The following is a 24,887-nucleotide window of genomic DNA, read 5'->3' as shown; positions in this document are numbered from 1 at the left end:
ATGTAAAGCAAACTGCTTCATATCACAGGGGTTATTATGTGTTTTTTTTAAGGGGCTTAAACGAACCAAGGAAAACAAAGGGTTTTTTTTTTCCTCGATGGAAGTGAAGTGATTGTCATTGTGATACACTACAGCACAGCACATGGTGCACACAACGAAATGTGTCCTCTGCTTTTAACCATCCCCCTTGGTGAGCAGTGGGCAGCCATGACAGGCGCCCGGGGAGCAGTGTGTGGGGACGGTGTGTGCGCATTCGTTCATCCACCCGAGCGATTTAAAAAACAAAAGTCCCATTTCTATATTCAAATCCGCTCAACTCGAGCCTCGTCTGTAGACGTGTGTAATGTGTGAAGAGTGGCCGTTCTCCCCGTGTGTGCAGAGAAAGCACAATGGCCGCGCAGCAGTTGCCATGGAGACGCCGCGAATAAAGGCGGGAAAGATGGAGGGGCTGCTTTACGCCGTCACATAACGTGCTTATACATGCGCTACATCTGCGTATCTACTACCCCCCTACTCGTGACTGTGCGCTTCCGGCGTCTGCTGCAGATATGTTGCGTTCATCGCCACTTTAGACCGCAATACGGCGCAGAATTACACTCGGCGGCAGGCAGAGGCGCGCGCGCGCGCTCCCGCGACACCAGGAGGCGCGCTCCCGCGACACCAGGAGGCGCGCCCCCGCCCGCCCGCGACACCAGGAGGCGCGCTCCCGCCCGCCCGCCCGCGACACCAGGAGGCGCGCTCCCGCGACACCAGGAGGCGCGGCCCACAGCAACAGGTCGCGGCTCTCGGCGGAATGTGAGCTGCTTCCTGCGCACATGCCGCCCGCTCGTCTCCCCGCTCGCCGCCGCGGCTCCACCGGACGATGCGCGCCTTCTGCCAGCCGCCGGCGGGGGACGTGACCGCCGCCGCCACCGCCGCAGCACGCCGCCCTTAGCGCCGGAGGTGAGTCTGCGCCGCGAAACGCGTCCCTTCTCCGCCTTGGTGTCATATTTAGCGACTCGGGCTAATCACCTTTTTCCCACGGTGCTCATATCTGTCCGTATCCGGTACAAGCCACGTTCCTCGCGCGTTATATCGTTCTCATTAATAACTCCCGCTGCACCAGAATATTCCCTTTTATTGCCTTAACGACGTGTTATTGCTTCGCTTCGCGGTTATCGATGCAAGTAACAGTTCCCCCCCCAGCGCATCATCCGCAGAGATGAAGATGGGATTAAAAAGGAAAAAATGTAGTACTCTCAGTACTGTACAAGTGTGAGATAAGAACCCCCCACCCAGTAAAAAACGTGCTCTGCGTGGAGTCTAACAGGAACATCGCGGTTAGATCTTTGTCCTGGAGATCTGGGCACTTCTGATGCTGGAACCATTATCCTGCTCGCACTCCAGACATTCGCGTGGCTCCGGGGCTTCCCACAACAGTAAGTCGGTGTTCTGTGTTCGTTTATGACGGTCTCCTTACGATATAAAGAGCTTTTTAAGATGATCTGGAACACCTTTTCATAGGTGGTTTGGGGGGGGGGGGGCCGAGGGATCTGTAGTGAAATGATGTTCTTATATTTGCATTGCAAATGTCATTTCCTTTTGGCGCGGCTATGGCAGGTGTCCGTGTCCACATTCATCAGCCTGCTTCTCTGCCTCTAAAAGTATTTTTTTCCTGGAAGAGAAGTCCTTCTGTTGTTTTTTTATTCTGTAATACTGCAAAGCTTCTACTTGGGTGCTTGTGGGGTAGGTAAAAAATAATAATTTAAACACTACTTTTTCATGAAAATAAATAGGAATAGGAAAAAAAAAATACAACAACAATCAGTGACCAGGTTTGAAATAATGTAGTTAATCCCACATTTTCTGATGCCTAGGTACTACTTTTTTTCCCGATTTATGGTTTTCTAATACTGTATAAAGCTTTTAAAGTGACAGACTTGGCTTTACGAACACAGCATTCCGCTGCAACTCAAGACCAATTGTTGCTGATAAAGGTGTTTTGACCCATTTGAAAGTAAAGAAAAAGTGAAGTGATTGTTATTGTGACGCACAGCACACGGTGACGCAACAAAATGTGTCCTCTGCTTTTAACCTTGGTGAGCAGTGGGCAGCCATGACAGGCGCCCGAGGAGCAGTGTGTGGGGACGATGGCACCTCAGTGGCACCTTGGCGGTTCGAGATTCTGTTTCCTTGCCCACTGTCCCAATGTCTTTTTAATGCACCTAATAGTTATTTCCCACAACAATGAACCTAAAACGGAAAAGATATAGTGAAGTGAGTGAATGAAATTATATGACACACCCCTGCAGATTTTGATCAGGTTTATTTGTACAGCGAGAGACCAATCCAGAATAATTAATTTTCATGAATGAAAAGTATTTGATACTCTATGAAGCAGTAAGATTAGTGTTTTATTCCCATATGGATGATCCATAAAATGACTGGCAATCTCCATCGGTCTGGAGCTCCATGCAAGATATCACCCTGTGGAGCTTCAATGATAAGGAGAACTGTGTGGAACCGGCCCAGAACTGCTCTGGAGGACCTTTTCAATGATCTCAAGTCAGCTGGGACCGTAGTCACCAAGAAAACAGCTGTTAACACAGTAGCCCATAAAAGACTGAAATTCTGTGGCCTGCAAGGTCCCCCTGCTTGAAGAAAGCACATGTACAGGAGTATCTAAAGGACAGGAGCACTGGGTGAGATTTGTGGTCAGATGAGGCGAAAACTGAGCTCTTTGGAATCAACTCAACACCCCCTGTTTGGAGGAGGAGGAAGAGGAATGCTGCCTATGACTTCAAGGGGACAGGACAACTGCACCGCATAAAAGGGAGGATGGATGTACTGTCAAACCTCCTTCCCTCAACCAGGGCATTGAGAAGGGCTTGGAAGAGGATCTGCAGAAGAGGAGTGGGGCGAAATCCCCCTGGAGATTTGTGCAAACCCTGTGGCAACTACAAGAAACCTCTGACCTCTGTGATTTGCCAACAAAGATTTTGCCTCCAAGTACCTAAGCACATTTTGCAAAAGGGATCATACACTTCATTCGTGAATTTTTTTAATATTTTAAAATGACGTTTTTAAAAAAACTGTCATTGTTAAAAAAAAAATGTCAACGGTTCAAATAAACATTGAAATTATATTGAAATTTCTTTGTTAGTGGGCAAACTTAAATAATCAGCATGGGTTCAAATAATGATTTCCCCCACTATATAATAATCTTTATTAGTTTGATTGTGGCTGTTTTTTTTTTTTGTTTTTTTTTTACATATTCTTCTATGCTTTGTGCATATAAAAAAAATACAGTTTTGCAACACGGTTTTTTTGGCCATGCTGTGAACTGCATTAAAAGCTTATACAAATTTCAAAGAACATTACCAAAATGAAGTAGGATAAAAGGCTCATCAAATTTATGAAATTATAGTAAATTACCTAATGAGTATTTGGATGAGTTGGGTTGCACAGAGCATAGATATGTAAGTATTTCTATGAATTGTAGCATACAGTAAGTCACTTGTTTTTCTCTTGTTTATTCAATTCCATGAGCTGGTCTTTTAATGGCTGGCCATGAGATGAAATGCTAGACTCCCAGTCACCACAGGCCCCTACTTCAAAGAACATCTCACTTTGAATAAAAGTGGGAAGAGGATGTATTCAGACAGATGTACAGTGAGATATTGAGTGCAGGACCTCACTGTGCCCTAAGCACAGTCACTGCCGCTGCATGGCAAATAAGGAGCTTCTGAAGAGAGAGGATGAAAGCATGACATTGTATTAGAAGGAAATAATAAAAGCACAAAAAAAAATCCTTTTATATGTGAGCACCATGGAAACGGGGCAAGTCTTTGTGTTACATGTATATATACATCAATAGATTAGTCCAATAGACCATCTTAATTAACTTAATTGTAGCAGCTGATAATGATTTTATCATGGAGAGATAATAACACAGAGGCCCACGGATTGTGAAGGTTAGGGATATTACCCAATGGAATAAGTGCAATGAACTTTTTTTTTTTTTTTTTTTTTTTTTTTTTACATAGAATAAAATAAAGGGAAGTCTTAATGAACAGAGTGTAACTCCAAGTCAATCACACTTGAAATTTCACACTGTGAAATGAAACTCTCCACTTAGGAAGCAACGCTGACTGACAATCAATTTCACATGCTGTTGTGCAAATTGAATAGACAACAGATGGAAATTACAGACAATTAGCAAGACGTCCCCAATAAAGGCGCAGTTCTGCAGGTGGTGACCACAGACCAATTCTCAGTTCCTATGCTTTCTGGCTGATGTTTTGGTCACTTTTGAATGCTGGCAGTGCTTTCACTCTAGTGGTAGAGAACCTCCTGCTGCCTGTGCTCGGCAGAGGTAGCTTGACTGCCATTAGGTGCCGAGATGAGCTCCTCAGACCCCTTGTGAGACCAAATGCTGGTGCGTTGTAGGGAGGTACTACAGGCACGCGGAGGCCACACACACTACTGAGCCTCATTTTGACTTGTTTTAAGGACATTACATCCAAGTCTGATCAGCCTGTAGTGTGTTTTTCTACTGTAATTTTGTGTGTGACTCCAAATCCATCAATACTTTTAATACTTTTGTTGTCAGCACATGTTAATTTAATAAGAATATTTCATTCATTCAGACCTAGGATGTCTTATTTTTGTGTTCCCTTTATTTTTGAGCAGTTTATATATACATACTCTGTTACAGTAACATTACACACTTATTACAAAATGTACAAAGTATACAATTATAGTTTTTTTTATTTGTATTTGTGGGTGTGAGATTTAGTGTGCAGTTTAATTCAGTGTTTATACAGCAGGCCATGTAGTTTTAGAACAATTTATTTTATTCACTTAAATTATTCTTCAGTCCATCATATCCCTGAAGATTCCACTTTCCTGATATATTTCATGGTTTCCTGCACTCCCGTCTTCCCAACTTGTGCCAAAAAGTACATCTCGTACAGCATTTACCTTCCTCTTAGAGCCTGAGGATCAGGATATAAAACCCTCTTTGTGCACCAGCTGCCACACAGGCCAGCTCTGCCCCTCAGCCATCCTGATCCGGAACCCATCCAAATAATCAGCAACGGCGCTCCAGACCCTCCACAAAGATCTCCAGCCCGTGCAACCCTCAAAACAAGGGGCAGTAAAGCAAAGTGAGATTAAGACTTCCAGATTATCTGCAGCGAGGGTCCTTCAGGTTGGTAGCTTTCCTGGCTCCACGTTATAAAGCACAATATCCGCTCTGTTCAGTTTGGAGCTGGTCTCTTTAATGCACCTTTTATGGTTCTTTAATGGTTCCCAGGATGTTTGCCCGTCTAATAGCTAGTTTGGGAGCAAAAATTAAACTGGATTAAGCCTGAAGGTACTCTTCTCTCCTGTTATTGCCAGTGCCTTCAGAATCCCACTTCTGCTCACCACCACAGGGACTTTCAGTCCCTCAAGTTGTTACCTGTTGAAGTTTCTCAGTGTGAAGATGTGTTTTCTCCAACGCTGGCATACAGGACTCATGCCATATATTCGTCCAGCCCTCTGTGCATATCTCGGCATAGTTTAGTGGAGGTCTCAGCTCTATATTTAGAGCTTGTTATCGGTTACACCTCACACAGGGCACAGAAGTGATATTTCTCCCGTCCCCTCTCCTTTCAGCTGCTTGTGTCCTCAGACGCTTGTCCCGCCTTCCACTTCCAGCTTGCTGTCAGCATGGCTTACTCACACACTCCAGTAGCGCTCATCAGATATGACAGCAGCTCACAAGGCCCAGTTTGAGAGGGAACTGTGAGATGAGAAGAGACAGATATGGAACAGTTTATCAGCGCAGCTTATTTTTTTAAATTATTATTTAATTTTTAAAAAGTGCATTTCATGTATGACATCATCCACTTGCAACTTACAGTACCCTACAATAAAATCTAAGATTTTCTTTCTTATCGCACAAATAAACTCAAATACATATGAAGAAAGGCCTGGAGACATAAGAAGAAGAAAAAAGTAAATTTTAAAATGGGAGGAGCCGGTGGGCTTGACACAAAATGTGTTCTCCACACCCCTAATACCCTCACGAACAGGGTCATGTCTACTATAGTCATCTATGTACCATGGCACATCAGGGAACTCCCCGCATGCTGCTTATATACAACGCCCCTATGATCTGTTGTTGGTTTGCTCTCTCCTCTCTTGCCTGTTCTACTGCTAACGCAGTTTTTCTCGCGCATCCTGTTCGTTTGAGTGAATAAAGTAGGGCAGGGGAAGATTTTGTTAGTGTAAGCCGTCTCTCCCTCTCACACCATTTCTCTGTTTTTCTTTCTCTCTGACTCACACACATGCGCCCAGTGATTATTGTAATGCCACTTAATCTGATAAAGTCTCCTTACTGACGTCATTGTAGTGAGCTGTAACAGGAGACCCTCCTTTTTTTGTTTATTGCCGGTTTTGCATCTCTCCGATGTAAATGCGGTGCTGTGTACAGGGTGGGCCTGTATATGGACACACCTTAATAAAACGGGAATGGTTGGTGATATTAACGTCCTGTTTGTGGCACATTAGTATATGTGAGGGGGCAAACTTTTCAAGATGGGTGGTGACCATAGTGGCCATTTTGAAGTCGGTCATCTTGGATCCAACTTTTGTTTTTTCCATGGGAAGAGGGTCGTGTGACACATCAAATTTATCGGTAATTTCACAAGGAAAACAATGGTGTGCTTGGTTTTAACATAACTTTCTGACCACTTATAAAATGTTCAATGTCACCGACCATTCCCATTTTATTAAGGTGTATCCATAAAATGGTCTCTGAACACAAAGATGTAGAGTGAACTCTGTAATGGTGGCACACACAGCTAATGGCCATTTATGTGCAGTTTGTCCCTGTGCTGGTCCTTGTCAAGACAAAACCATGTGTCTTTCAGGCCCAATGACATGATGGAGAACCAAGAAAACAGTGACGACGTCTCTCTCCTGAGCACGCAGGAGCTCACCGACACCCCAAGAGAGGACGACTCGCGCGGCTCTCCGAACTTTAGGCAAGTCTGTTACCTGATATCACCTGCTAATGGAAAAGCGACCGGCTCTTTGGCGCTAGTCTTTGTTTTGTGAGTTGACAAAAGATTGGGTTCAATTACATAAAGACAAAGTCGATTTAGAGAGACAAATCTCTAGGTGTCTAGATGAGCTGCTAATCAGCTTAGCGCTCAAGTCTGAGCTTGCACCTTCAGATTGCAAGTACGAACACCCAACAGCTACGGCAGGGTTGGGCTGGGCTCCGCTCTTCGGTAAAAGCACAATGAAAGCCTAATCTGTAGAGCTGTGCTGTTCACGCTGTAACTCTCCCTGCCCTTTTTTTCATTATTTATTTCTTCTTACACAACCTTCATTCTGATTTTATCACAGGCCATCTAATTTTAAAACCGTAAGCTGTTACGTTGGAACGATATCAGCATAAACATGGTCGTGCAGCGCTATTGTTTTCTGTGGCTGGCGTGTTAAGTTGCACTATTGCCAGGAGCACTATGTAGGTATGTAATAGTCAGCGTTGGTTTATATATGAAGTTGCCTATACCCATATACTAAAAACAACTTGCAATTCTTCTTTTAGAACTCAGTTCTTACTTAAGTTCTCTGTTTCCAGTTGGTGGAGGACATGAATAAACGCCAATCAACACCTTGTTTTTAATGTTGCAAGGTTCATAATGATAAATGCAACTTTGTGTGCTTAGAAATCGAAGGTTCAATATTTCTGAGAGCATGTGAAGACCTTATAATGGTACAGAAAAATATACTGTCATTGTGATAGTTCCATGTTACCCCCTCTGGACTCGACTACCCTTTGGGCACATTGTGCATTTGTTTGTACGTTTTTCTACATTTGATCCATCCTTGATACATTGCAGGACAGATGTCTATGATACAATCTTTGTACCCGAGGGGAGAAGGAATCCTGAAAGTGCCATTTAAAATATTTCAGAGCATATATTTTATCTTAAATTTCAATACATTTGCTGCTGGTCCCACAATAAACCCTTGCTGAGCCATCCCCAGTCCTAGCTTTTAGGGTGGTAGTAGCCTAGTGGGTAACACACTCGCCTATGAACCAGAAGACCCGGGTTCGAATCCCACTTACTACCATTGTGTCCCTGAGCAAGACACTTAACCCTAAGTTGCTCCAGGGAGACTGTCCCTGTAACTACTGATTGTCAATCGCTCTGGATAAGGGCGTCTGATAAATGCTGTAAATGTAAATGTAATGTAGCTCAGTATCCACAACCTGCTACAGACTTCAGAATGGTTTTTAATATGAAGGGGTCGGGTTTAACTGGGTCATACGTGGTTCATTTAGACTCCTCCTGACAGGAAGAAAGAACAATCAGATCCTGGTCTTCTCCCACCGGACAGAATGCCAAGCTCTCACAAAACCTGCTCTGCACCTCTCTGTGGAAATGAAAATGCTGCGCTGTTAATGAAGCTGCGGTGTAGCTGTGAGCGCTGTGCCTGGCTGCCTGCGCAGGGGGTGTGGGGATCAGATGGAGGGTCTGAGCAGCATTCCTGAGGTCCCAATGGTGAAACTGGGCTATATTTGCCTGGCTCGTTCAACTGTAAAAATGAATAAATAGACAGTTAGACAACATTTTTGAGCAACATTTGTGACATTGGTACAAATGGAGAATCAGGAGGCGTGGAATTCATTTAAATTATATTATACAATAATTTTTCTTTTATTAATATACCTGGCTCGTAATTAGAATAAATATTTGTTTCTAATTCTGTTCTGTCTGCATTGTAAACATTTTTTTTTGTTGTTTTTTTGGTCAAACATTCACTGCAGCAGACACATCACATTTGTGGACGGTCAGGTCCCTGTTATGTAGCTGATACGAACAAGAGCAAAGTGCGTTGACAGGACGACCTCTGTTCACAGCTCACTGTCACATGAAGTTATAGCGTACACACACACACACACACACACATCTCTCATGCCATAGACCCACTGGGGCGATATATTTTTTCATACATGTTTTTTATTTTTTTGTAAAGGATTTAATAATTCATGTCTAATATATTGTTCATCCTGTAGCTGGAGGCATGGATTAATTAAGATCTTTGATAATGAACGATGATGCAGTAGTCCTGTCCCTGCGGAGCCTGCTGTATTTTTCTATTAGCGGGCCCAACAGTGGCAGGGGACGTGAGTGACGCAGCAGTGTGTGTTTACAACACACGAGACGCTGGCGGGCGAATGCACAGATGGGCGACACACCTTCTTTTTTTGTTCGAGGTTTGCGTCCAGACATGCATTGACAGCAGCTCGTCTCTTCCCGTCTCAGCAATCGTGCATAATCTGGCTGCTTTCATACTGTTTTTCCATTAAAAATGAACAGTTGCCCCTTTGATGCCGTTCCCCTCTCATTCCTCTCTCTGTTCTTTCAGCAAGACCCTAATTGCGTTGTGTGGTGGGAGTCGTTATGTAATGGGGGGTGTTTTCTGTGAGCTTATCTACTGCAGCCCGCGTTGGTATAAAGTCCTGGTTTGTCTGTGCTGACAGCCCATCAGGGTGCTTTTGTGCACCGGGTTGTTAAAGGGGATCGTGGAGTTTTCATAATGAGTGCTCACAGAACGGCCCACGTGAGACTTCTGTATGCGCGCGTACACACACACACACACACACACACACACAGATGCCATCAGTGTTCCTGTGGGAAGACTGAGACACTGGAGCACAATCAGGCCCTGTTTGGTGTGGACTAAAACAGGGCTCCCTTTTAATTCAGCTCTCGTGCTGCAGGGTCACTTTAACTCCAGAATACATGGGTGGCCCGTGTATATTTAATTATTATGTATATTACAGCTTAAACTAGCTTTTACTACCCAAAGGCGTCTGTATAGTGGCGTGAACTTAATAGGGTGATGAACATATACCCTAATTAACAGTGGTTGTGTTGCCCCAGCACACGGCAACTGCCGGACGCGAGGCTTCCTGAGCACAAAAGGCTGTTCTCAGAGCGGAGAGGCTTCAGCGGGGCATACTGATGGCCAGAGTCCGGCGCTCTGTCCAAGTGCCAAATGCCTGTGCCCGAGAGCCACGGTCGTCCACCGGGTGAACAATGCGGAGGCCACCCAGGGGCCGCAGAGGACGACAAACACACACACTGTCACGTTGGACAACCAACCGCCCGACAGGGAAAATTCGCTCTTCATAATTACTCACACAAACATCAACAGATATGACCGGTATATGTAGCACGTCTTCCTGCTTGAACTGTCAAAGTTTATAAGGGAAAGAAATCACAACGCTCTAGAACCCGCGAGAAGACGCCGTTGGTTGTGCTTTCTGGCTACATCTGTAATTGAAAAGTTTTGGGTTTTGAAATGCTGCTCCTTCCTGGTACAGTTACCCAAGTTACGTTATGACGAAACGTCCTCACACAAAGTTGTTCCAGTGACTAATGGTGGTTTTCATCCGTTTGGAACCAGCCATTGTTTGTGAATTTATAACTTAGTGTTTCATGATGTCTTTACGGCCCAGTTAAGCGTTAAATGTTTAACTCTACAGCTTGTTACTGAAGCTCTGTTCTCTGGTTACTGTGCACTGTGAAATTCTACTAACCTTTACAGAGGTCGGGCGCGAGATGAATTCACACCTACAATCAAATGCAGGAATGCAAATGCATCTGCATCTGAGCTCTGCGATGCCTTGAGCGATGCTTCAGTGTTCAGTGTGCATGTTTTAATTCATAGATTTGTGATTCTATGATTTCTATATAATTTCTTATTCTATAAATTATCTGCAGTACTAGATGTTTGTAATGGTTCTTTTTCTTGGAGTTTATTAATAATCACAAAGTACAAACAATGCAGTGGTTTTCTATCACAGTCACCAAACATTGATCGATTACATTTAAATGTGTTTTTTTTTTTTTTTTTAGTTTTTTGTTCTGCTTTTTATTATTATTATTTTCTCCACCAATGTGTGATTGATATCAAAAAATGTTTGCGGTCAAATTCCACTCTCTATTTGCCATCAAACCAACCAACCATTATTGCAGACATTCCTAAACTTTCCCTGATTGCGAAAAATGTGGTCAGCGAAGGCTCACAGTGTGCTGTACAGGTTTGACTGCCACCGTATGAAGCCTCTATAGTGCAGAACTGCTTCAGAAGAACAAGCACAGAGTATTGAAATTAGTTACCATATGGAAATAATTTACATGACTTTCCCCACCTTCTTGTGCAAAGCATTTGAATGGACACTACAGTGAGTGTAGGTTATATGCATATCATTTAGAATTTATTATATATATCTTTTGTGTTATGGAATTATGTGAAAACCCTTTTTTCTCGAAGGCTTGAATGTGGCCAATGCACAGGGCTGTAAGATGGCAGCTGTTGCCATGGTGACCACTAGGTCAAGGACTGGTTCTAAGGTGTGGGAGAGTGATGTTATGGTTTAAGATGCAGGAGCGCAGAAACGTGCCGGAGCAAGATGGATGAGTCAAGAAGCCCAGTGAGTTCAATTTGCTTGTCAGAGCAGATTTCATACAGCTGAGCATTCTCTCTCTCTCTCTCTCTCTCTCTCTCTCTCTCTCTCTCACACACACACACATTAAGAATAGTATAGCCTGTGTCAACTTTGTGTGATGTGTTCCATTATCATTTAAATATGTAAAACATGATTTTTCTTTTTTTTTTTTTTTTTAAACCTTTTAAAACCCAAAGAACCTAGTTAAAACACATACAACACCAGTGGGCGCACCCACTTTACCCACATTTCTATTAGGCAAAGCTCTAATCACACATTTTTAGTTGGACGTTCAGCACACGAGGAGACCAGGGTGACAGAGTATTTCATCTAGATTCAACCTGGATTACTTATGCAGATGATTATGTAACAATGTCCATAGTGCTGAATTCAAATGATTCATATCAGCTGTCTCTCAAACATGGGTGAAATGCACAATGGGTCCTCCAGTCTCTTCAACTCACCACACAATAGGAAACCGGACACCGTTCAGGGGCAGTTATTGAAATCTTCTTTCTTGTCATTATCAGCATTTTTCTTTGACAACTAAAAGGGATTGAATGAAATACCACCTATTGCATTTCAGAGTTGCCTAGATGCATTTGACTGCATTTCCTTGTGCATAGAATTGTGTTTCTGAGAAAATCTCTTCAGCATTGTGTTTTATTCTGACGTCCCTCTTCTGCAGGTTGCCGCTGATTGATGACTTGTCATACGAAGATGTGAAGAAATGTTACCGTGGCTCAGTAAGTTATCACTTTATATCCTTTCATCCATGGAGGGGGGAAACACTGTGTATTTTTAGTAATGAAGTCAACATTATATGGTTATTCTTGGCAAGCTTCATGTTATTGATGAATTGTGATGTACTGTATCTGTCCTTTGTGTTCGATTTTCCATTTTAACCAGGGGACGTACTGAAAAGCCACTGATATGAGTGTACATGTGATTGAGACAGTTTCTTTTTCTCCGCCCTGCTTCCCTCATGCAATCTACTTTAACTGATGCAATGTTCCGGCTATTTTACTTTTCGCTCACAGTTACAATGAGACACCTTTTCAGTCACACTTCCATTGTAGGACACAGAAATGGAACTCATCCATCAAGCTTCCTGTTAAATTTCTTTCTTTACCTTCTAGTTAGTGGGACCTTGTTAACCTATGCTGAATGTGACCAAAGACATTTAACAGACATCTGTAGGCCAGAAACACAAGAGAGCAGCATGATAAGTTTAGGCAGGAGACTCACCAAAAGTCTCTGTCCCTGCTCACAGACCGTCAGCAAGTACAACTCACAGTACCACAAGCTGTTCCAGACTGTGCCCAAGGAGGAGATCCTCATGAAAGGTATCTGTCTTAACCCTTGATTTTCTCTTCCTCTGAAGTGTGTCTGAATGAATTCTAATGCAGTGTGTTCCATCCATCTGTGCGGTTTTTCATTTTAATTATTCAGAATCTCGCGGATCTCTGTGGTCATTTTTTCTGACTGTGCTTCAGCTTGGTTGGTTAATGGAAAGCATTGGTTATGTGTTTTGACTGGAGCAAAACATGAACCCATGTTGCCACTCGGTGCATCACACATGGCAAACTCAACACCCAGCAGCTTTTTCCACTCAGCGGAGCACAACATCGGTTCCTCCTCTTGAGAATAGCAACCAGCGGCGCTCAGTTGGCTGTGAGCTATTATGGAATGGATCGAAGCTTTGACTGAATACTCCTCCTTCTGGGTTACCATTTTGCTCCCTCAGCTGCTATGTAATGGTCTGGCCCTCAGAACATAATTCATATATTCAGATATTTGCGTTTGGCAGGTAACAGTAAGCTGCTGTTTTGGTCTGTATACTTTTGTACAGTCATGTTGTGATAATGTTTCTTCATGCCCAGCTTTCCAGTTTGGAGATCATTATGACATTCAAATTATGTTTGTTTATGTGTGCAGATGAAGGTGCAGCTGTTGCATCACTTTGTTTCATAACTTTGTTTATGAGACTTGTTATAAAATATGAAACCTCGGGTATCTTGGAAGGGTGCAAGTTTCCAAACTTATAATTACAACTTTTGATAGCTTTTTTACTTTTGCCCAGTCATATGCAAAAATCTATGCATCACGTGCTAGGGCTTTTGCCCAGTCATATGCAAATATCTATGCATCACGTGCTAGGGCTGACTGTTAACTATCACCCCTTCACCTTTAAACATTCTGGCCACTGGAACATGAGATGTAGCAAGCATGTGTCCTGGCCACCGATTAGCTGGTCTGGTGTTTTAATGGTGTGTTCATAGGTACTTGCACTTCCATCAATTCCAAACATATTTTATAATAAGGAATAATTAGCCATTTGGATGATGGTGGCAGAAAGGAGACTGGGCGTCCTCGTGTCCTGTAGGTTGATATTGGGATATTTCTAGGTTAACTGCTCTCTCTCTGTCTCTTCCCAGTGTATTCCTGTGCCCTCCTCAGGGACATTCTTCTGCAGGGCAGACTGTACATCTCTAGGAACTGGCTTTGTTTCTATGCCAACCTCTTCGGAAAGGACATTAAGGTACACGTCAGTAAATGAGACCGTCTGCTGATTGATTTAATTGCACGCTCCTTGGAAAGATGTTCCTGGCATGTTGTAGTGTTCCTCTGAAGTAAAGGTGCTTTCAGGTACACCTGCTTTTCAATTACGCTGAGGCAGGATCACAAAGGCGGTTTCAGTCCCTTGGAGACCGTGCTGAGTCACTGCGGTGTTCAAGCAGCCACGGTGCTTGGCAAATATGACAGAGGAAACCAGCAATGGAGATCATATTGCCACATGGTGTTGATCATACTTACTTTCACAAACCTGAATGAATGTGAGTGTTTTTACTGGGGCAGTGTTTCACATTCGCTCGCAAATCCCATTTGTCAGGAACAATAGCATTTACAGAGCTTTGGTGCACTTCAAAACAGAACATAATAGCCATAATAACTTGTGTTTAGTAACAGAGGAAGCATGCACAGGCAATATTTCCAACTATTTAACCACAATCGGTTACTACGCTACTTGCTCCATAGGATTCCTGCACATAAACACAAACTAAAACATGGGTCATATATACCCAATACAAAGTACAATTAACGATATGTATTTATGTAATGCTAGTACGGAGAGTACGGTTTAGCTGGTTCTTTTTTTTTTTTTTTTTTTTTTTTTTTTTTTTTATAAAAACCTTTTACATTTTTTGTAACAGTCTGGCAAGCACAGCCATGCATCCAGTTAATGCATAACTGTTTAGGGCTGTCTGGTATGTTGTAAGGCATATGATATGCCTTTAAGCTAACAGATGCATGCATTTATAAATAATTAACAGGCCCAACCCTATTAATCAGCAAATGTTGTTATTAAATACCCCATATTTAAATATCAATATGTAAAACTTACAAAGAAACTATGCCTTCACGCTGATTCACAGTTGTTTGTTGTCAAGGTGTTCTGTTGCAGTCAAAAAAATTACTTGCAATTTAATGTATGGCTTTGCTATTGATCTATTGTCATTATTTACACTGTTGTGATATGTGCCCTGAACTGCTGCTATCAGTCATGTGTGTTTATGCTTGTGTTGGGCTACGCTTTTACTTATTTTTCAGTATTTGTTGTCACCCAGATACTACAGATATTTTCATTAGCTCCATTACAGGGAGCTGTGGAGGACAAAAGCATGATGTTTTCACTGCTACCAGGAAGTGACTAGCTCTATTGTGTTAGTCTCTCTCTGAGGCAGTCTGTGTTTATTTGTCCTAGGTGTCCATACCTGTGGTCTCTGTCCGGCTTGTGAAGAAGCACAGAACAGCTGGCCTGGTTCCCAACGGACTGGCCATCACAACAGACACCAGTCAAAAAGTAGGTCACAGACACGGTCGGCAGCATTGCAATGGCAGAGAGATTGGCATAGATTAGCCAGAAAGAGTTCACCATGATCAGCCAAGTGGGAGCAAGGACCAGAGTCCAAAGGTAGGAGGTAGGAGAACTGTGAGTTTCTCACCCGATCATGCAGAAAATCAAAATCTAAAAATAACAAAGTAATTGAAATTTATTCAATTAACTAATACATGCAGTGTTAAGCTACGCCCGTTTTTTCGGACTGGAGCTAGAAAACTCCTTATATGGTACAGGACCAAATCCCAGTAAAACTGGACCAGAACTGTTAAATCTGTATATCTGAATATTCCGCTTATTAGTCTCAGAATTGGAAAAATTATGATGTTCCTCTGATTAGCAATAAAAAGTAAATACATTTTTGTTCTACTCTCTCCACAGTATGTATTTGTATCCCTCTTGTCACGGGACAGTGTTTATGATGTTCTCAGGAGAATCTGCACTCATCTTCAGGTAGGAATTAGAAACACACAATTAGCAAAGAACTACATTGATTTTTACATTATTGCGTAACTGTTCCATAGGTATTGCTGAGATAGCATCTTAACTCTTAATTAGCAATACTTGTGATTTTGAGTACAACTTGGTCTTTGTATTCCCCTAAAACTCAGTACTGTTCCTCAGGTCAATGGAAAGAAGAGCCTCAGCCTAAAGCAGTACCTTGAGGAGCCGAGCTCATTGTCAATGGTGAGGCAGCCACTTGCTAAAGTCTATTCATGCTCTGCTATATGTTGTCCAGCTGGCAATAACAATTGACAGTTAAATTATTATTCTGCACTCACTGGATACTTTATTAAAAACAAATTCAAATAAATAATGTGACAAACTACCTTACACCCTGTCATTGCTATTTTGGTCAAGAAAGTAAAGGCTGACTAGATATTGGTTAGGGTTCAGTACGTTCTCTGTCTCGATGTTGAAAATCTTTATTTCCGCGGTAGGATGAGTTTCCTGTGACCCCCGACTTCCCTCCAGTGCTGAAGTGGAGGAGGAAGCCCTCTGTGCCTTCTGTGTCCTCGTCTCTACCAGACCTCCTGGGTAACTCCGCCAGCAGCCTGAGTGCGGTGGAAACCTCTTTCCAGGGGGAAGTGCCTCAAGGTGTGGTGCTTGATTTGTTACTGGTAATCTCATTTTATGGTGCTTCCATCAGATGTCAACAATGGTTGTATAGCATAGCTACCCTCACTCAGTACTCAGGGTTACACTGTCAGGGTCCATCCTGGAACACTGGGCGCAGGGCGGGCACACACACCCCATCCACTCACACTCACATTTGGACTGCAGGAGGATACTAGAGAACCCGTGCCAACACAGAGAGAGCATGCAAATCCCAGTCTGAGCTGGGATTTGAACTCACAACCTTGTGTGTGATGTGTGAGGCCACGTTGTCAAACGTCACGCCAGCGTGCAGCCAGCATTGCCAAAATAACACACAACTTGACAAATTCACGTTCAGCACTGTGTGTTTTTATGGGCCAGTCATTCATGTAGTCCCAAACGTAGAGAGTGTTTCCATGAACCTTGACCTATTTTGTCTAAGAATCCTAGCAGGTCAATGCATGTTAAAGGGGACTTCTCTCCCTCTCATGCTCAGGCTGGTCCTCAGGGCTGAGGATTCACAGCCAATCGTGGTTTTATGTAACTTCTGACAGTATGTAAAGATAAAGGCCTCTTTGTTGCCAAACATTTTTGGGAACTTGTCTGGAGCTGTAGTTCTTCGAGGTTTAGAACACCTTGGTACCAAGAACATAAGATAAATCAGTAAACGAGGTTAGCTGTGTTTAGGACCAGGCCTCATTCCATGAAAGCAAAAATCAGTTCATGCTGATAAGCATATGCGATAGGTTATTCTGGAGCATCCTGAAGTGATATGAAGTATGATCTATATGAGTACATGATACTCATCCAGATGTACTCAAGGCTAAATGTACACATGTTTTTAGACATTTTGTACTACCGTTGATTACTCGGTCACATCCTCATCTAGGGGTGGAGAGGAGAGGGTATTGAGACACATAAAGGCTAACAAACTGTACAAAAGTGCATTTATTTACAGTGAAACTATGTACAAGTAGCCAACGAGACATTTACCACAAATAAACGCACATAAAACAGAGGCCTTACAAAGGCTCAGCTCAGACTGTCGGATATGTAATTTAGCCCCTTATGACATCATAAGGGGAATGGTTACCTCCCTTTGCTTATGCTTTTCTACCCAGAGAACTTTGCACCCCCTTTGCACTGTCCATCATGGCTTGTAAATGTGCAAAGTATTGCAGATGCTCAGTCATTGGATGTAAAATTCTTGGGTCAATTTTATTTTATCTGAAAAAAACCACAACAAGTCTTCCTGTCTGCGGCAAACATTGTGGTTGATGAATGGTGTTGATGACATAATTTCCGCTAATGCCAGCTCACGAAGGCCGCTCTCCTCCTCATTAGCGTTTAAAGCTACAGACACCGGAACGGCGCATCCTGGGGAAATCTCATTGTGTGACTCGCTAAAAATGTGTGTACCAAGGCTGAATTTCGGAAAGAGACTTCAGATATAATAACAGGGGATCAGTAAGAAAATTTCATGTCATGGGACCTTTAAAAACGAGACCCTGTTCTGGTGGTTTGTGTCTTGCGCAGAAAGAAGGTTGGAATCGGAGAAGATCCTTCTGACTGAACCAGTACCAGAACTTGGCCACATGGAGTACCAGCTGCTCAAGTTCTTCATACTGCTGTGAGTACAGGGAAGCCTTTTATTCCAGAAGGCAGTGTTTTTAGAAGACGGTAGAAGACGGTTGAGCTGTATCTTCACCAACATCATTAAAAAGAGCAATCAAAGGGTCTGGCTGTATATCCTGTTTAAAGACAATTTTTGGGAAAAGTCTCTCCAGTATCTTTCAGTGTGTAAGCCTGAGCAGTATGTACATATGTATGAGAGATGTGTTTGTTCAAGAGGCAGTTGGTTTTTGCGGAAGATCACAACAGACACCAGGCTTATGAATTTTTCAGTGACTCTCATTTAGATGCTCTTGGTTTTTGTTATTTGGGTTTGTATGTATCTATGTTCTCATCTCTGTGTCTCTATCTCTCCTCTTCAGTATTATTCTTCTTATCATGTCTTCTTGCTACCTGGCATTCCGTGTGTGCAGCTTGGAGCAGCAGCTCTCCTTCCTCAACACTCACCCCACCATGGCCATGAGAGACAGGTTGGCTTGTAATACACATACACTGTAAATTCGTGATGATATTTGACTCCTGTTGGATTGTAACAGCATTTATTTCAGCCCAGCGTTCACATGGGATTTTGCGTTGCAACAAACCTCCGTGCAAAGTCTTCACCACCACATCCCAAAGATTCTCAATGAGGTTATGTGGTGGCCAGTCCACTTGTTCCTTGATGTGCTCTCTCCTGATACTTAATGTTGCTCAAAGAATCCAGTATATTTAGCATGTTCACTTCCATCAGCTAACACTTAATGTTGCTGAACCCAGCTGTGACCCCAGAACTTTTTCCATAGGCTTGTACTGTAACGCCTATTCATGATGGGTGCATCGTCCCCATCAGTCTGGAATAGGGTCAATCTGAATTCATCAGACCACATGACCATGTTCCATTGCTCCAGAATTGGGTCTTTTTTTTGCGTTCATATTCTGTGAGTCAAGGGGAAAAAACTATGTTTGCAACAGAAACATATTCAGTGCTGCAGTAATTAACCAATCAAAGGCTCTCTCTCCTGATACACTTGATACATATTTCATGTGTATTAAAACCATCATTTATATTTACTTGTTTTGTTTTCCCAGGTAAACTGTGGCTCATCTGTAGTCTCAGCTGGACAGTCTGTCCATCACGCTCTAAACACAGTAGTACTGGAACTCTTTGTGTTTGTTCACTCTAGACGTGTGAATACGTAGCTTGTTGTGCAAGCTCATTGGGGATGTACATGGAGGGACGGAGAAGATGCTTTTTGCGGCAATTCAGAGGATGGCCAGCAGAGGGCGTCGGTGAACCTGGACAAGGACAACCAGCAACACAAAAGACAGCACAATTACTTTTTAGTACTTACATTTACATTCTAGCATTTTAGTAGTCACCTTTCTTGCAGGCCTTGCCATATTTTATACCCCACTGTTCTACTGTATAAAAATGTTACATATTTTTTAACAGACAGAATTTGAACTCTGCTCACTTCTGTCTTCGGTGTTCAGGACGGACTGTACTGTCCAATGGTCTTAACCTTTCATGTTAATGTGAGAATGGACCTTATGCATGTCATCTTGTTGTGCTTTCAGCTTGTTAATGTGGTACCAGTAGATGTTGATGGAGTTGCTTATTTTCTCTCAGACTGAATAACAGTGGAAGACATTTCAAGGTGTTGCTGGCAATCACGTGTGACAATGTTTTAACCAGAATTATTGTTCGGTTGTAAATTTAACCAGAATGGTACATGTGACTGGTGCAAATGTTCTGACAGGATGTCTCGTTCGACAGTAAACAGTGAACACGGGTTTGATAGAACCTTTGGTGATTTAACTGGCATTAAATGCCTGGACCATTCGGGTCACATGACCGAAAAGAACAGAATTTGTGTGGCAAGTATGGAGGAGTTGAAAAGCCTGCATGATCAGCAGTGGGTGGAACATGTGCCGGATAGTTTACTATGAATAAGCGGTCTCCTGGTTGGAGAGGGTGTGTTTTTTTTTTTTTCAGGCATAAACATGCATTTCAGACATGAGTAGTCAAATAGGAACATTAAATCTGTCTCCATGTTGAGCCATATGAGCACTTTTAAAGCGCTATCATGCTGATCTGCATAGAAAAGTCAAGTCACTGTATTTATTTGTGTAAAATTTTATACCTAAATGTTTGTGTGCTTATGCAGTTCACTGGAGTATTTTGACAATTCTTAAATGAATGTGACTGTTAATGAACTAATAAAAACTGCATTTCCTGCTGATTTATTGCGTCCTTATTTGATGATTATTTAACGCGGCACTTTGTGTTTTATACTGAGCAGCAGTCAGACGTTCACAGCAGCCACATGTCAGAAGGAGTTTATTATTTTCTTGGTGTGAGCCACAGAGCCTCGTGGTGATATACACTACACATCAAACTTTTCATTTATTGTCTTATTTTCATCGCCATGTACATAGCTGGTACAAGATTAAACGTGGAAAACGTGGCGCCTCCAGGAGAAGAAGGTGAACTTGGCGGCTGGCTGCTGTGCTGCAGGGTTTAGCTTATCTGAGGGGAGGCAGAGTTATGTTTGGTATGTACGACAGAATGTGGGAAAGGCTCCTTGTGTAATGATAGCACTTAACCGTTCGCATGTGACCAGTCAAGAGGAAGAGGCGGCTTTACGTTATCGGCGCGGTTTCGAATGGAACCAAAACCCCCCCAGCGTATTTGTTTAACGCTCGGGCCGGAACGATTCTCAGTAACCAGATGTGTTTCCGGCGCTCCGAGGCCTCTGGGATTCGGAGCGAGCTCGCTGGCTGCGGCAAGGAAAGATTGTTTTTTTGCAGCCATGGACGGCCCACCGCATTATAGGCCCGTCTCACACACACACACACACACACACACACACTCTCTCCGAGACGCCAGGCCGCGGCGACGTCTTGCGACAAGCTGCACAAACACTGGCGGTAGGATCTGTCCTGTGCGTTCATGTATCTAAAGTAAACCCAGGCTGGGATGGCTGTTATTGTGGGGCTCAGTTACGCGTAAATGCCTCCCCCCGTGGGCCCAGGCTCCGGGGCTACCGCCTGTGACGGGGAAGGGGGTCACATATGGAGCTGGGCGGGGTTTAACCCCCTCACACTCCCCTCTTTGTCCCACCTGAGGCCTGCAAGATGAGGACACAGGAGCCACTACAAATCACGACACGTCCGTACTTCTTATGGAGACCGACAGGAGAAAGTTGATACAATGAGATTAAACTTTTTTTTTTTCCCCTCTGTTCCCATTTTCTGTGAATTTTTGGAGAACTTTGCAAGGTTAGGGTTCATGGTTGTGAAATTTGACTGATGTTTGCAGTACATCTACATGTCCAGCAGGAGGAAACTGGTTTGCAGAAGTGCGTCTTCTTCCCTCGTTTTTTTTTACCTTTTTTTATAGAATCCCCCACTTATGTACATGAGTTCGCAGATGATCTGCTGGATGATTCCTGCAAAAGATCGTCCATCAGGTCACACCCTCCTATCCTTCCCTGTTTCTCTGGCATTCAATGTTACATTCTTGACTCAAAATCATTTAATTTGATTTCTGAGTAAAGATGATGTTTCATGTCATGTTTTAATTGAAAACGCCTCCTCTTCATTTCATTCAGGAGACAAAAAATCTACGAGGAATTTCCTTTGTGTCGGAGGTTGTGGGGTGGTAGTAGCCTAGTGGGTAACACACTCGCCTATGAACCAGAAGACCCAGGTTCAAATCCTGCTTACTACCATCGTGTCCCTGAGCAAGACACTTAACCCTGAGTTGCTCCGGGGGGGACTGTCCCTGTAACTACTGGTTGTAAGTGGCTCTGGATAGGTCGCCTCAACTGTCCGTAGATAGCCTCACGTGGGCAGCACAAGGCTGTTTGTCCCATTACTTCAGTCGCCGCAGCCATTTCTGCATGAAGACTGCAGGCATTATGTGTGACTCTGGGTACGATTTGAACACGGCCCGGGGCGTGTTCTCAGGTTCTCGTGGCGGAAAGCCAGGCCTGCCGTAATGACGCCTGCGAATTCGGCCGCATTAGTCCTACTTGGACGGTTCCAGCGGTCGTTCCCACGTCTCCTTGGAGGCAGGAACCCTGGACGCTTTTGTGGAGGTACACCTGGTTCTCTTTTTTTTTTTCTTCTTCTCTTCCTCCCCGCGGTGAGCAATGGCAGGAATGCTTCGGCTTACCCCTCCGAGTGGAACTGTGGGCCGGATCAGCCCCCACCGCGCAACAGGAAAGGGCCGAAGACAATCCAGAGTAAACATGAGCTAACATTTGTCACATTTAGCAGCGGTGTGGTGACAAAAGACATTCTTAGCAGCTGAACGTGTCAGAAAAGACGTGCTTTCGGATTTGGTTTAGCGGCGAGGACCTGGTGAGGGAAGGTTAACAGGGTGGCCGTCTGCTGATTGCATGTGGGGATGGGGGAGGGCGGCTCTGCATGAGTGCTGGGACATTCCTGCCTGCTGGCTAATGGTTTGTGGGGCTCCGGGGAGCCTCCTTATGAGCCTCTGCTGAGGGAGCGCAGAGCAAGTGGAGGGCATCCAAACGTGTCCCTGGGGATGTGGAGGCAAGAGGTGGCGACGTGGGCTGCGGCAGCAGATCCTGACCGGCGTCCTGGTGGAAGTGGAGCCAGGAGAGAGCATGGCCCGAGAGGGAGGGGTGCAGGAATCCTTCCTGAAAACCTGCAAACAAGCAACATGTGTGGAGGAGGAACGCTCGGCAGGAACCGAACAGAGGATCTGTTCTTCATGAAAGCTCCCATGGACGTGTCATAATATGAGCACCGTCCAGGCAGAACGTCTGCGTTGTTGTTCATGTACCAGCGTCTGATCATCACCCCTGATCTGTTGTATTCACGGTGTGGGAGCAGATGGAGGTCTGGTCTCGGCCCAGCCCTCCAGGAGCCCCGTTTGCCTCTGGAATGTTCTTTGGAGGACCTTTGCGCTCGTCGGCGGCTGTAGTGGAGGAACTGCAGGCCGGCAAACAAAACGAAGTGCTGAATCTGCCGTCTCCTCTCCTCTTCTAGCCGTGGAACCCACAGGTTCTTCCCTGGTGAAAGCTGCTGTTTATTAACAGCTCGGCGGCTGGTTTTACTGCGGCTTTATGACCCTTCTGAGTTACTATCTCTCTTTACAGGACCAGGGAACTTTTAACTTTCCTTCACCCTGACCTTGATGGTCTCATGCAAACCCCCATGTGTTCGTAACGCAGGTAGAGGTTCCATCCCGGTGGCAGTAAATCATCCAGCTCAGTTCCAACCTACAGAAGAACACTCAATCAATGAGTCGGAAAATAGGGCCAATTCGTTAAAAATAAATAATCACAGGAAATCATGATTAATCACATCAAAAATGGAAGTTTTGGGTTATTTTTGGAAGTTGTAACGCTTTCAGATCGTCAGAACTTTGTCTGATGGTGGGCCAGTACGAGATGTTGGTTGGAGAAAGGCAGCATGATTTCTGTCTTGAATTACTGATGACAAATGATGTGATAAAAAAGTAAAATGTGTAGCATTTCTGAGGTTGCCTGTTAAGTATGACACTGGTGTGATGTCGGCATCTGGGATCTGTTTTTTTGCTGCACACACGAAACACCGGGACATTAATACAAATATGAAGAGTATATACAGTATATGTTCTTGAATGGAGAACTCAAATTTTCTCCTTCTCACTAACTTCCACTGGCAAGCCCTCCTCAGCCGTTTCATTTTTCTCGATGTTCAGCATTAGAAACTATGAGAGGATGTTGCGATGTGATTAATTTGTGTTAAAAACAAAATAACACAAGAAGGTTTCCAAATTCATTCATAACGCTGCACTAATTAACATACTTGTATATGCATATCCAGTATATGCATCTCCAATATATAATATACATAAAGGCTTTTACTAATTCCAAATGCAACAATACTATAGGCTGCCTAGGACTATTTATAAGCCAGACTGGAGGTGAGGACCAACTTTTCTGTGGTATGGGGTGAAGAGAGTTCCCATTAGAACGTTCCATCCAGAGACATCTGCTGGCCTCCATCCAGACACCCCAGTACGAACTGTAAACCCGAGGGCCAGAACAGATATCTCCCACGTTGCTGTTAAACCTCAATGCAAAGATAAATATTGGTCTTCGGTGTATTTATTTTCCTAACACAGACCTAGCGAGGATACATATCTCCGTCCTGTACAGAACCATACGTTTGGTGAGAAATAACAATCCTGCTGGAATTTCCTGCCTGCAAACAAAATGCAAGAAGAATTCAATGCAAGGACCCCATCATAGTCACTGCTCAACACCTTTGGGTGCTGTATTTCCTGCCCAACTTTTAAAGTACAATTATCTGAAACCCAGCACTTTCCCTGTCAACATCACTGGAAGGCGATAAAGTGGAAGAGAAGTGATTCTCATTGTGAGACACTGCAGCACAGCACACGGTGACACAGCGAAATGTGTCCTCTGCTTTTAACCATCACCCTTGGTGAGCAGTGGGCAGCCATGACAGGCGCCCGGGGAGCAGCGTGTGGGGACGGTGGCACCTTCCTTAGCCACTTCCTGAACCGCTAGGGCACCACCCAACAGAGTTCTACTTTACACGACATCTTCACAAGATCCGAAGCAGCTTTTCCACTGTGTTGCGGAACCTTGCGTGCTGATGGAGGCTGAAGGGTGGTTGAGGGTGCTGGGGAGTCCAACCTGTGGAGACGCCGTAGCTGCTGAATCCTTGGAACACGTTCGTCATACCAGGGGGTCCTTCTTTTTGTACATCTAGCTGTCCTTGGTAAAT

The 24,887-nt window shown here is 43.9% G+C and overlaps 1 protein-coding gene across 4 annotated transcripts; it reads left to right on the top strand.

Annotated features, from left to right (window-relative positions):
- Nucleotides 1–705: 705 nt before the first annotated feature.
- gramd2ab (GRAM domain containing 2Ab) lies at nucleotides 706–20,356 on the top strand. Of its 4 annotated transcripts, none has more exons than XM_028958946.1 (12): nucleotides 707–942; nucleotides 6,900–7,013; nucleotides 12,192–12,249; nucleotides 12,777–12,849; nucleotides 13,942–14,045; nucleotides 15,270–15,368; nucleotides 15,786–15,857; nucleotides 16,029–16,091; nucleotides 16,346–16,502; nucleotides 18,039–18,132; nucleotides 18,497–18,604; nucleotides 19,203–20,356. In XM_028958946.1, exons 2-12 carry the CDS (start codon nucleotides 6,910–6,912, stop codon nucleotides 19,204–19,206), a joined length of 936 nt encoding a protein of 311 aa, XP_028814779.1. In that variant the 5' UTR covers nucleotides 707–942; nucleotides 6,900–6,909; the 3' UTR covers nucleotides 19,207–20,356. The 4 variants fall into 4 exon arrangements, with proteins under 4 accessions (XP_028814776.1, XP_028814779.1, XP_028814778.1 ...); XM_028958945.1 differs by having other exon boundaries at nucleotides 709–942; nucleotides 19,298–20,356; XM_028958943.1 differs by having other exon boundaries at nucleotides 706–942; nucleotides 18,497–20,356.
- Nucleotides 20,357–24,887: the final 4,531 nt, after the last annotated feature.

Source organism: Denticeps clupeoides, chromosome 17 (genome assembly GCF_900700375.1).
Source record: "Denticeps clupeoides chromosome 17, fDenClu1.1, whole genome shotgun sequence".
NCBI lineage: Eukaryota > Metazoa > Chordata > Actinopteri > Clupeiformes > Denticipitidae > Denticeps > Denticeps clupeoides.
The sequence above is the reverse complement of the archived record's forward strand: the minus strand, read 5'-3'. Positions and strand labels throughout refer to the sequence as shown.

Excerpts from the sequence above, each read along its gene's own strand:
- gramd2ab (XM_028958943.1), top strand. The coding sequence starts at position 6,910 with ATGATGGAGAACCAAGAAAACAGTGACGACGTCTCTCTCCTGAGCACG. Across the intron at positions 7,014-12,191 it reads CGCGGCTCTCCGAACTTTAG|GTTGCCGCTGATTGATGACT; the intron begins GCAAGTCTGTTA and ends CCTCTTCTGCAG. Across the intron at positions 18,133-18,496 it reads CTCAAGTTCTTCATACTGCT|TATTATTCTTCTTATCATGT; the intron begins GTGAGTACAGGG and ends TCTCCTCTTCAG.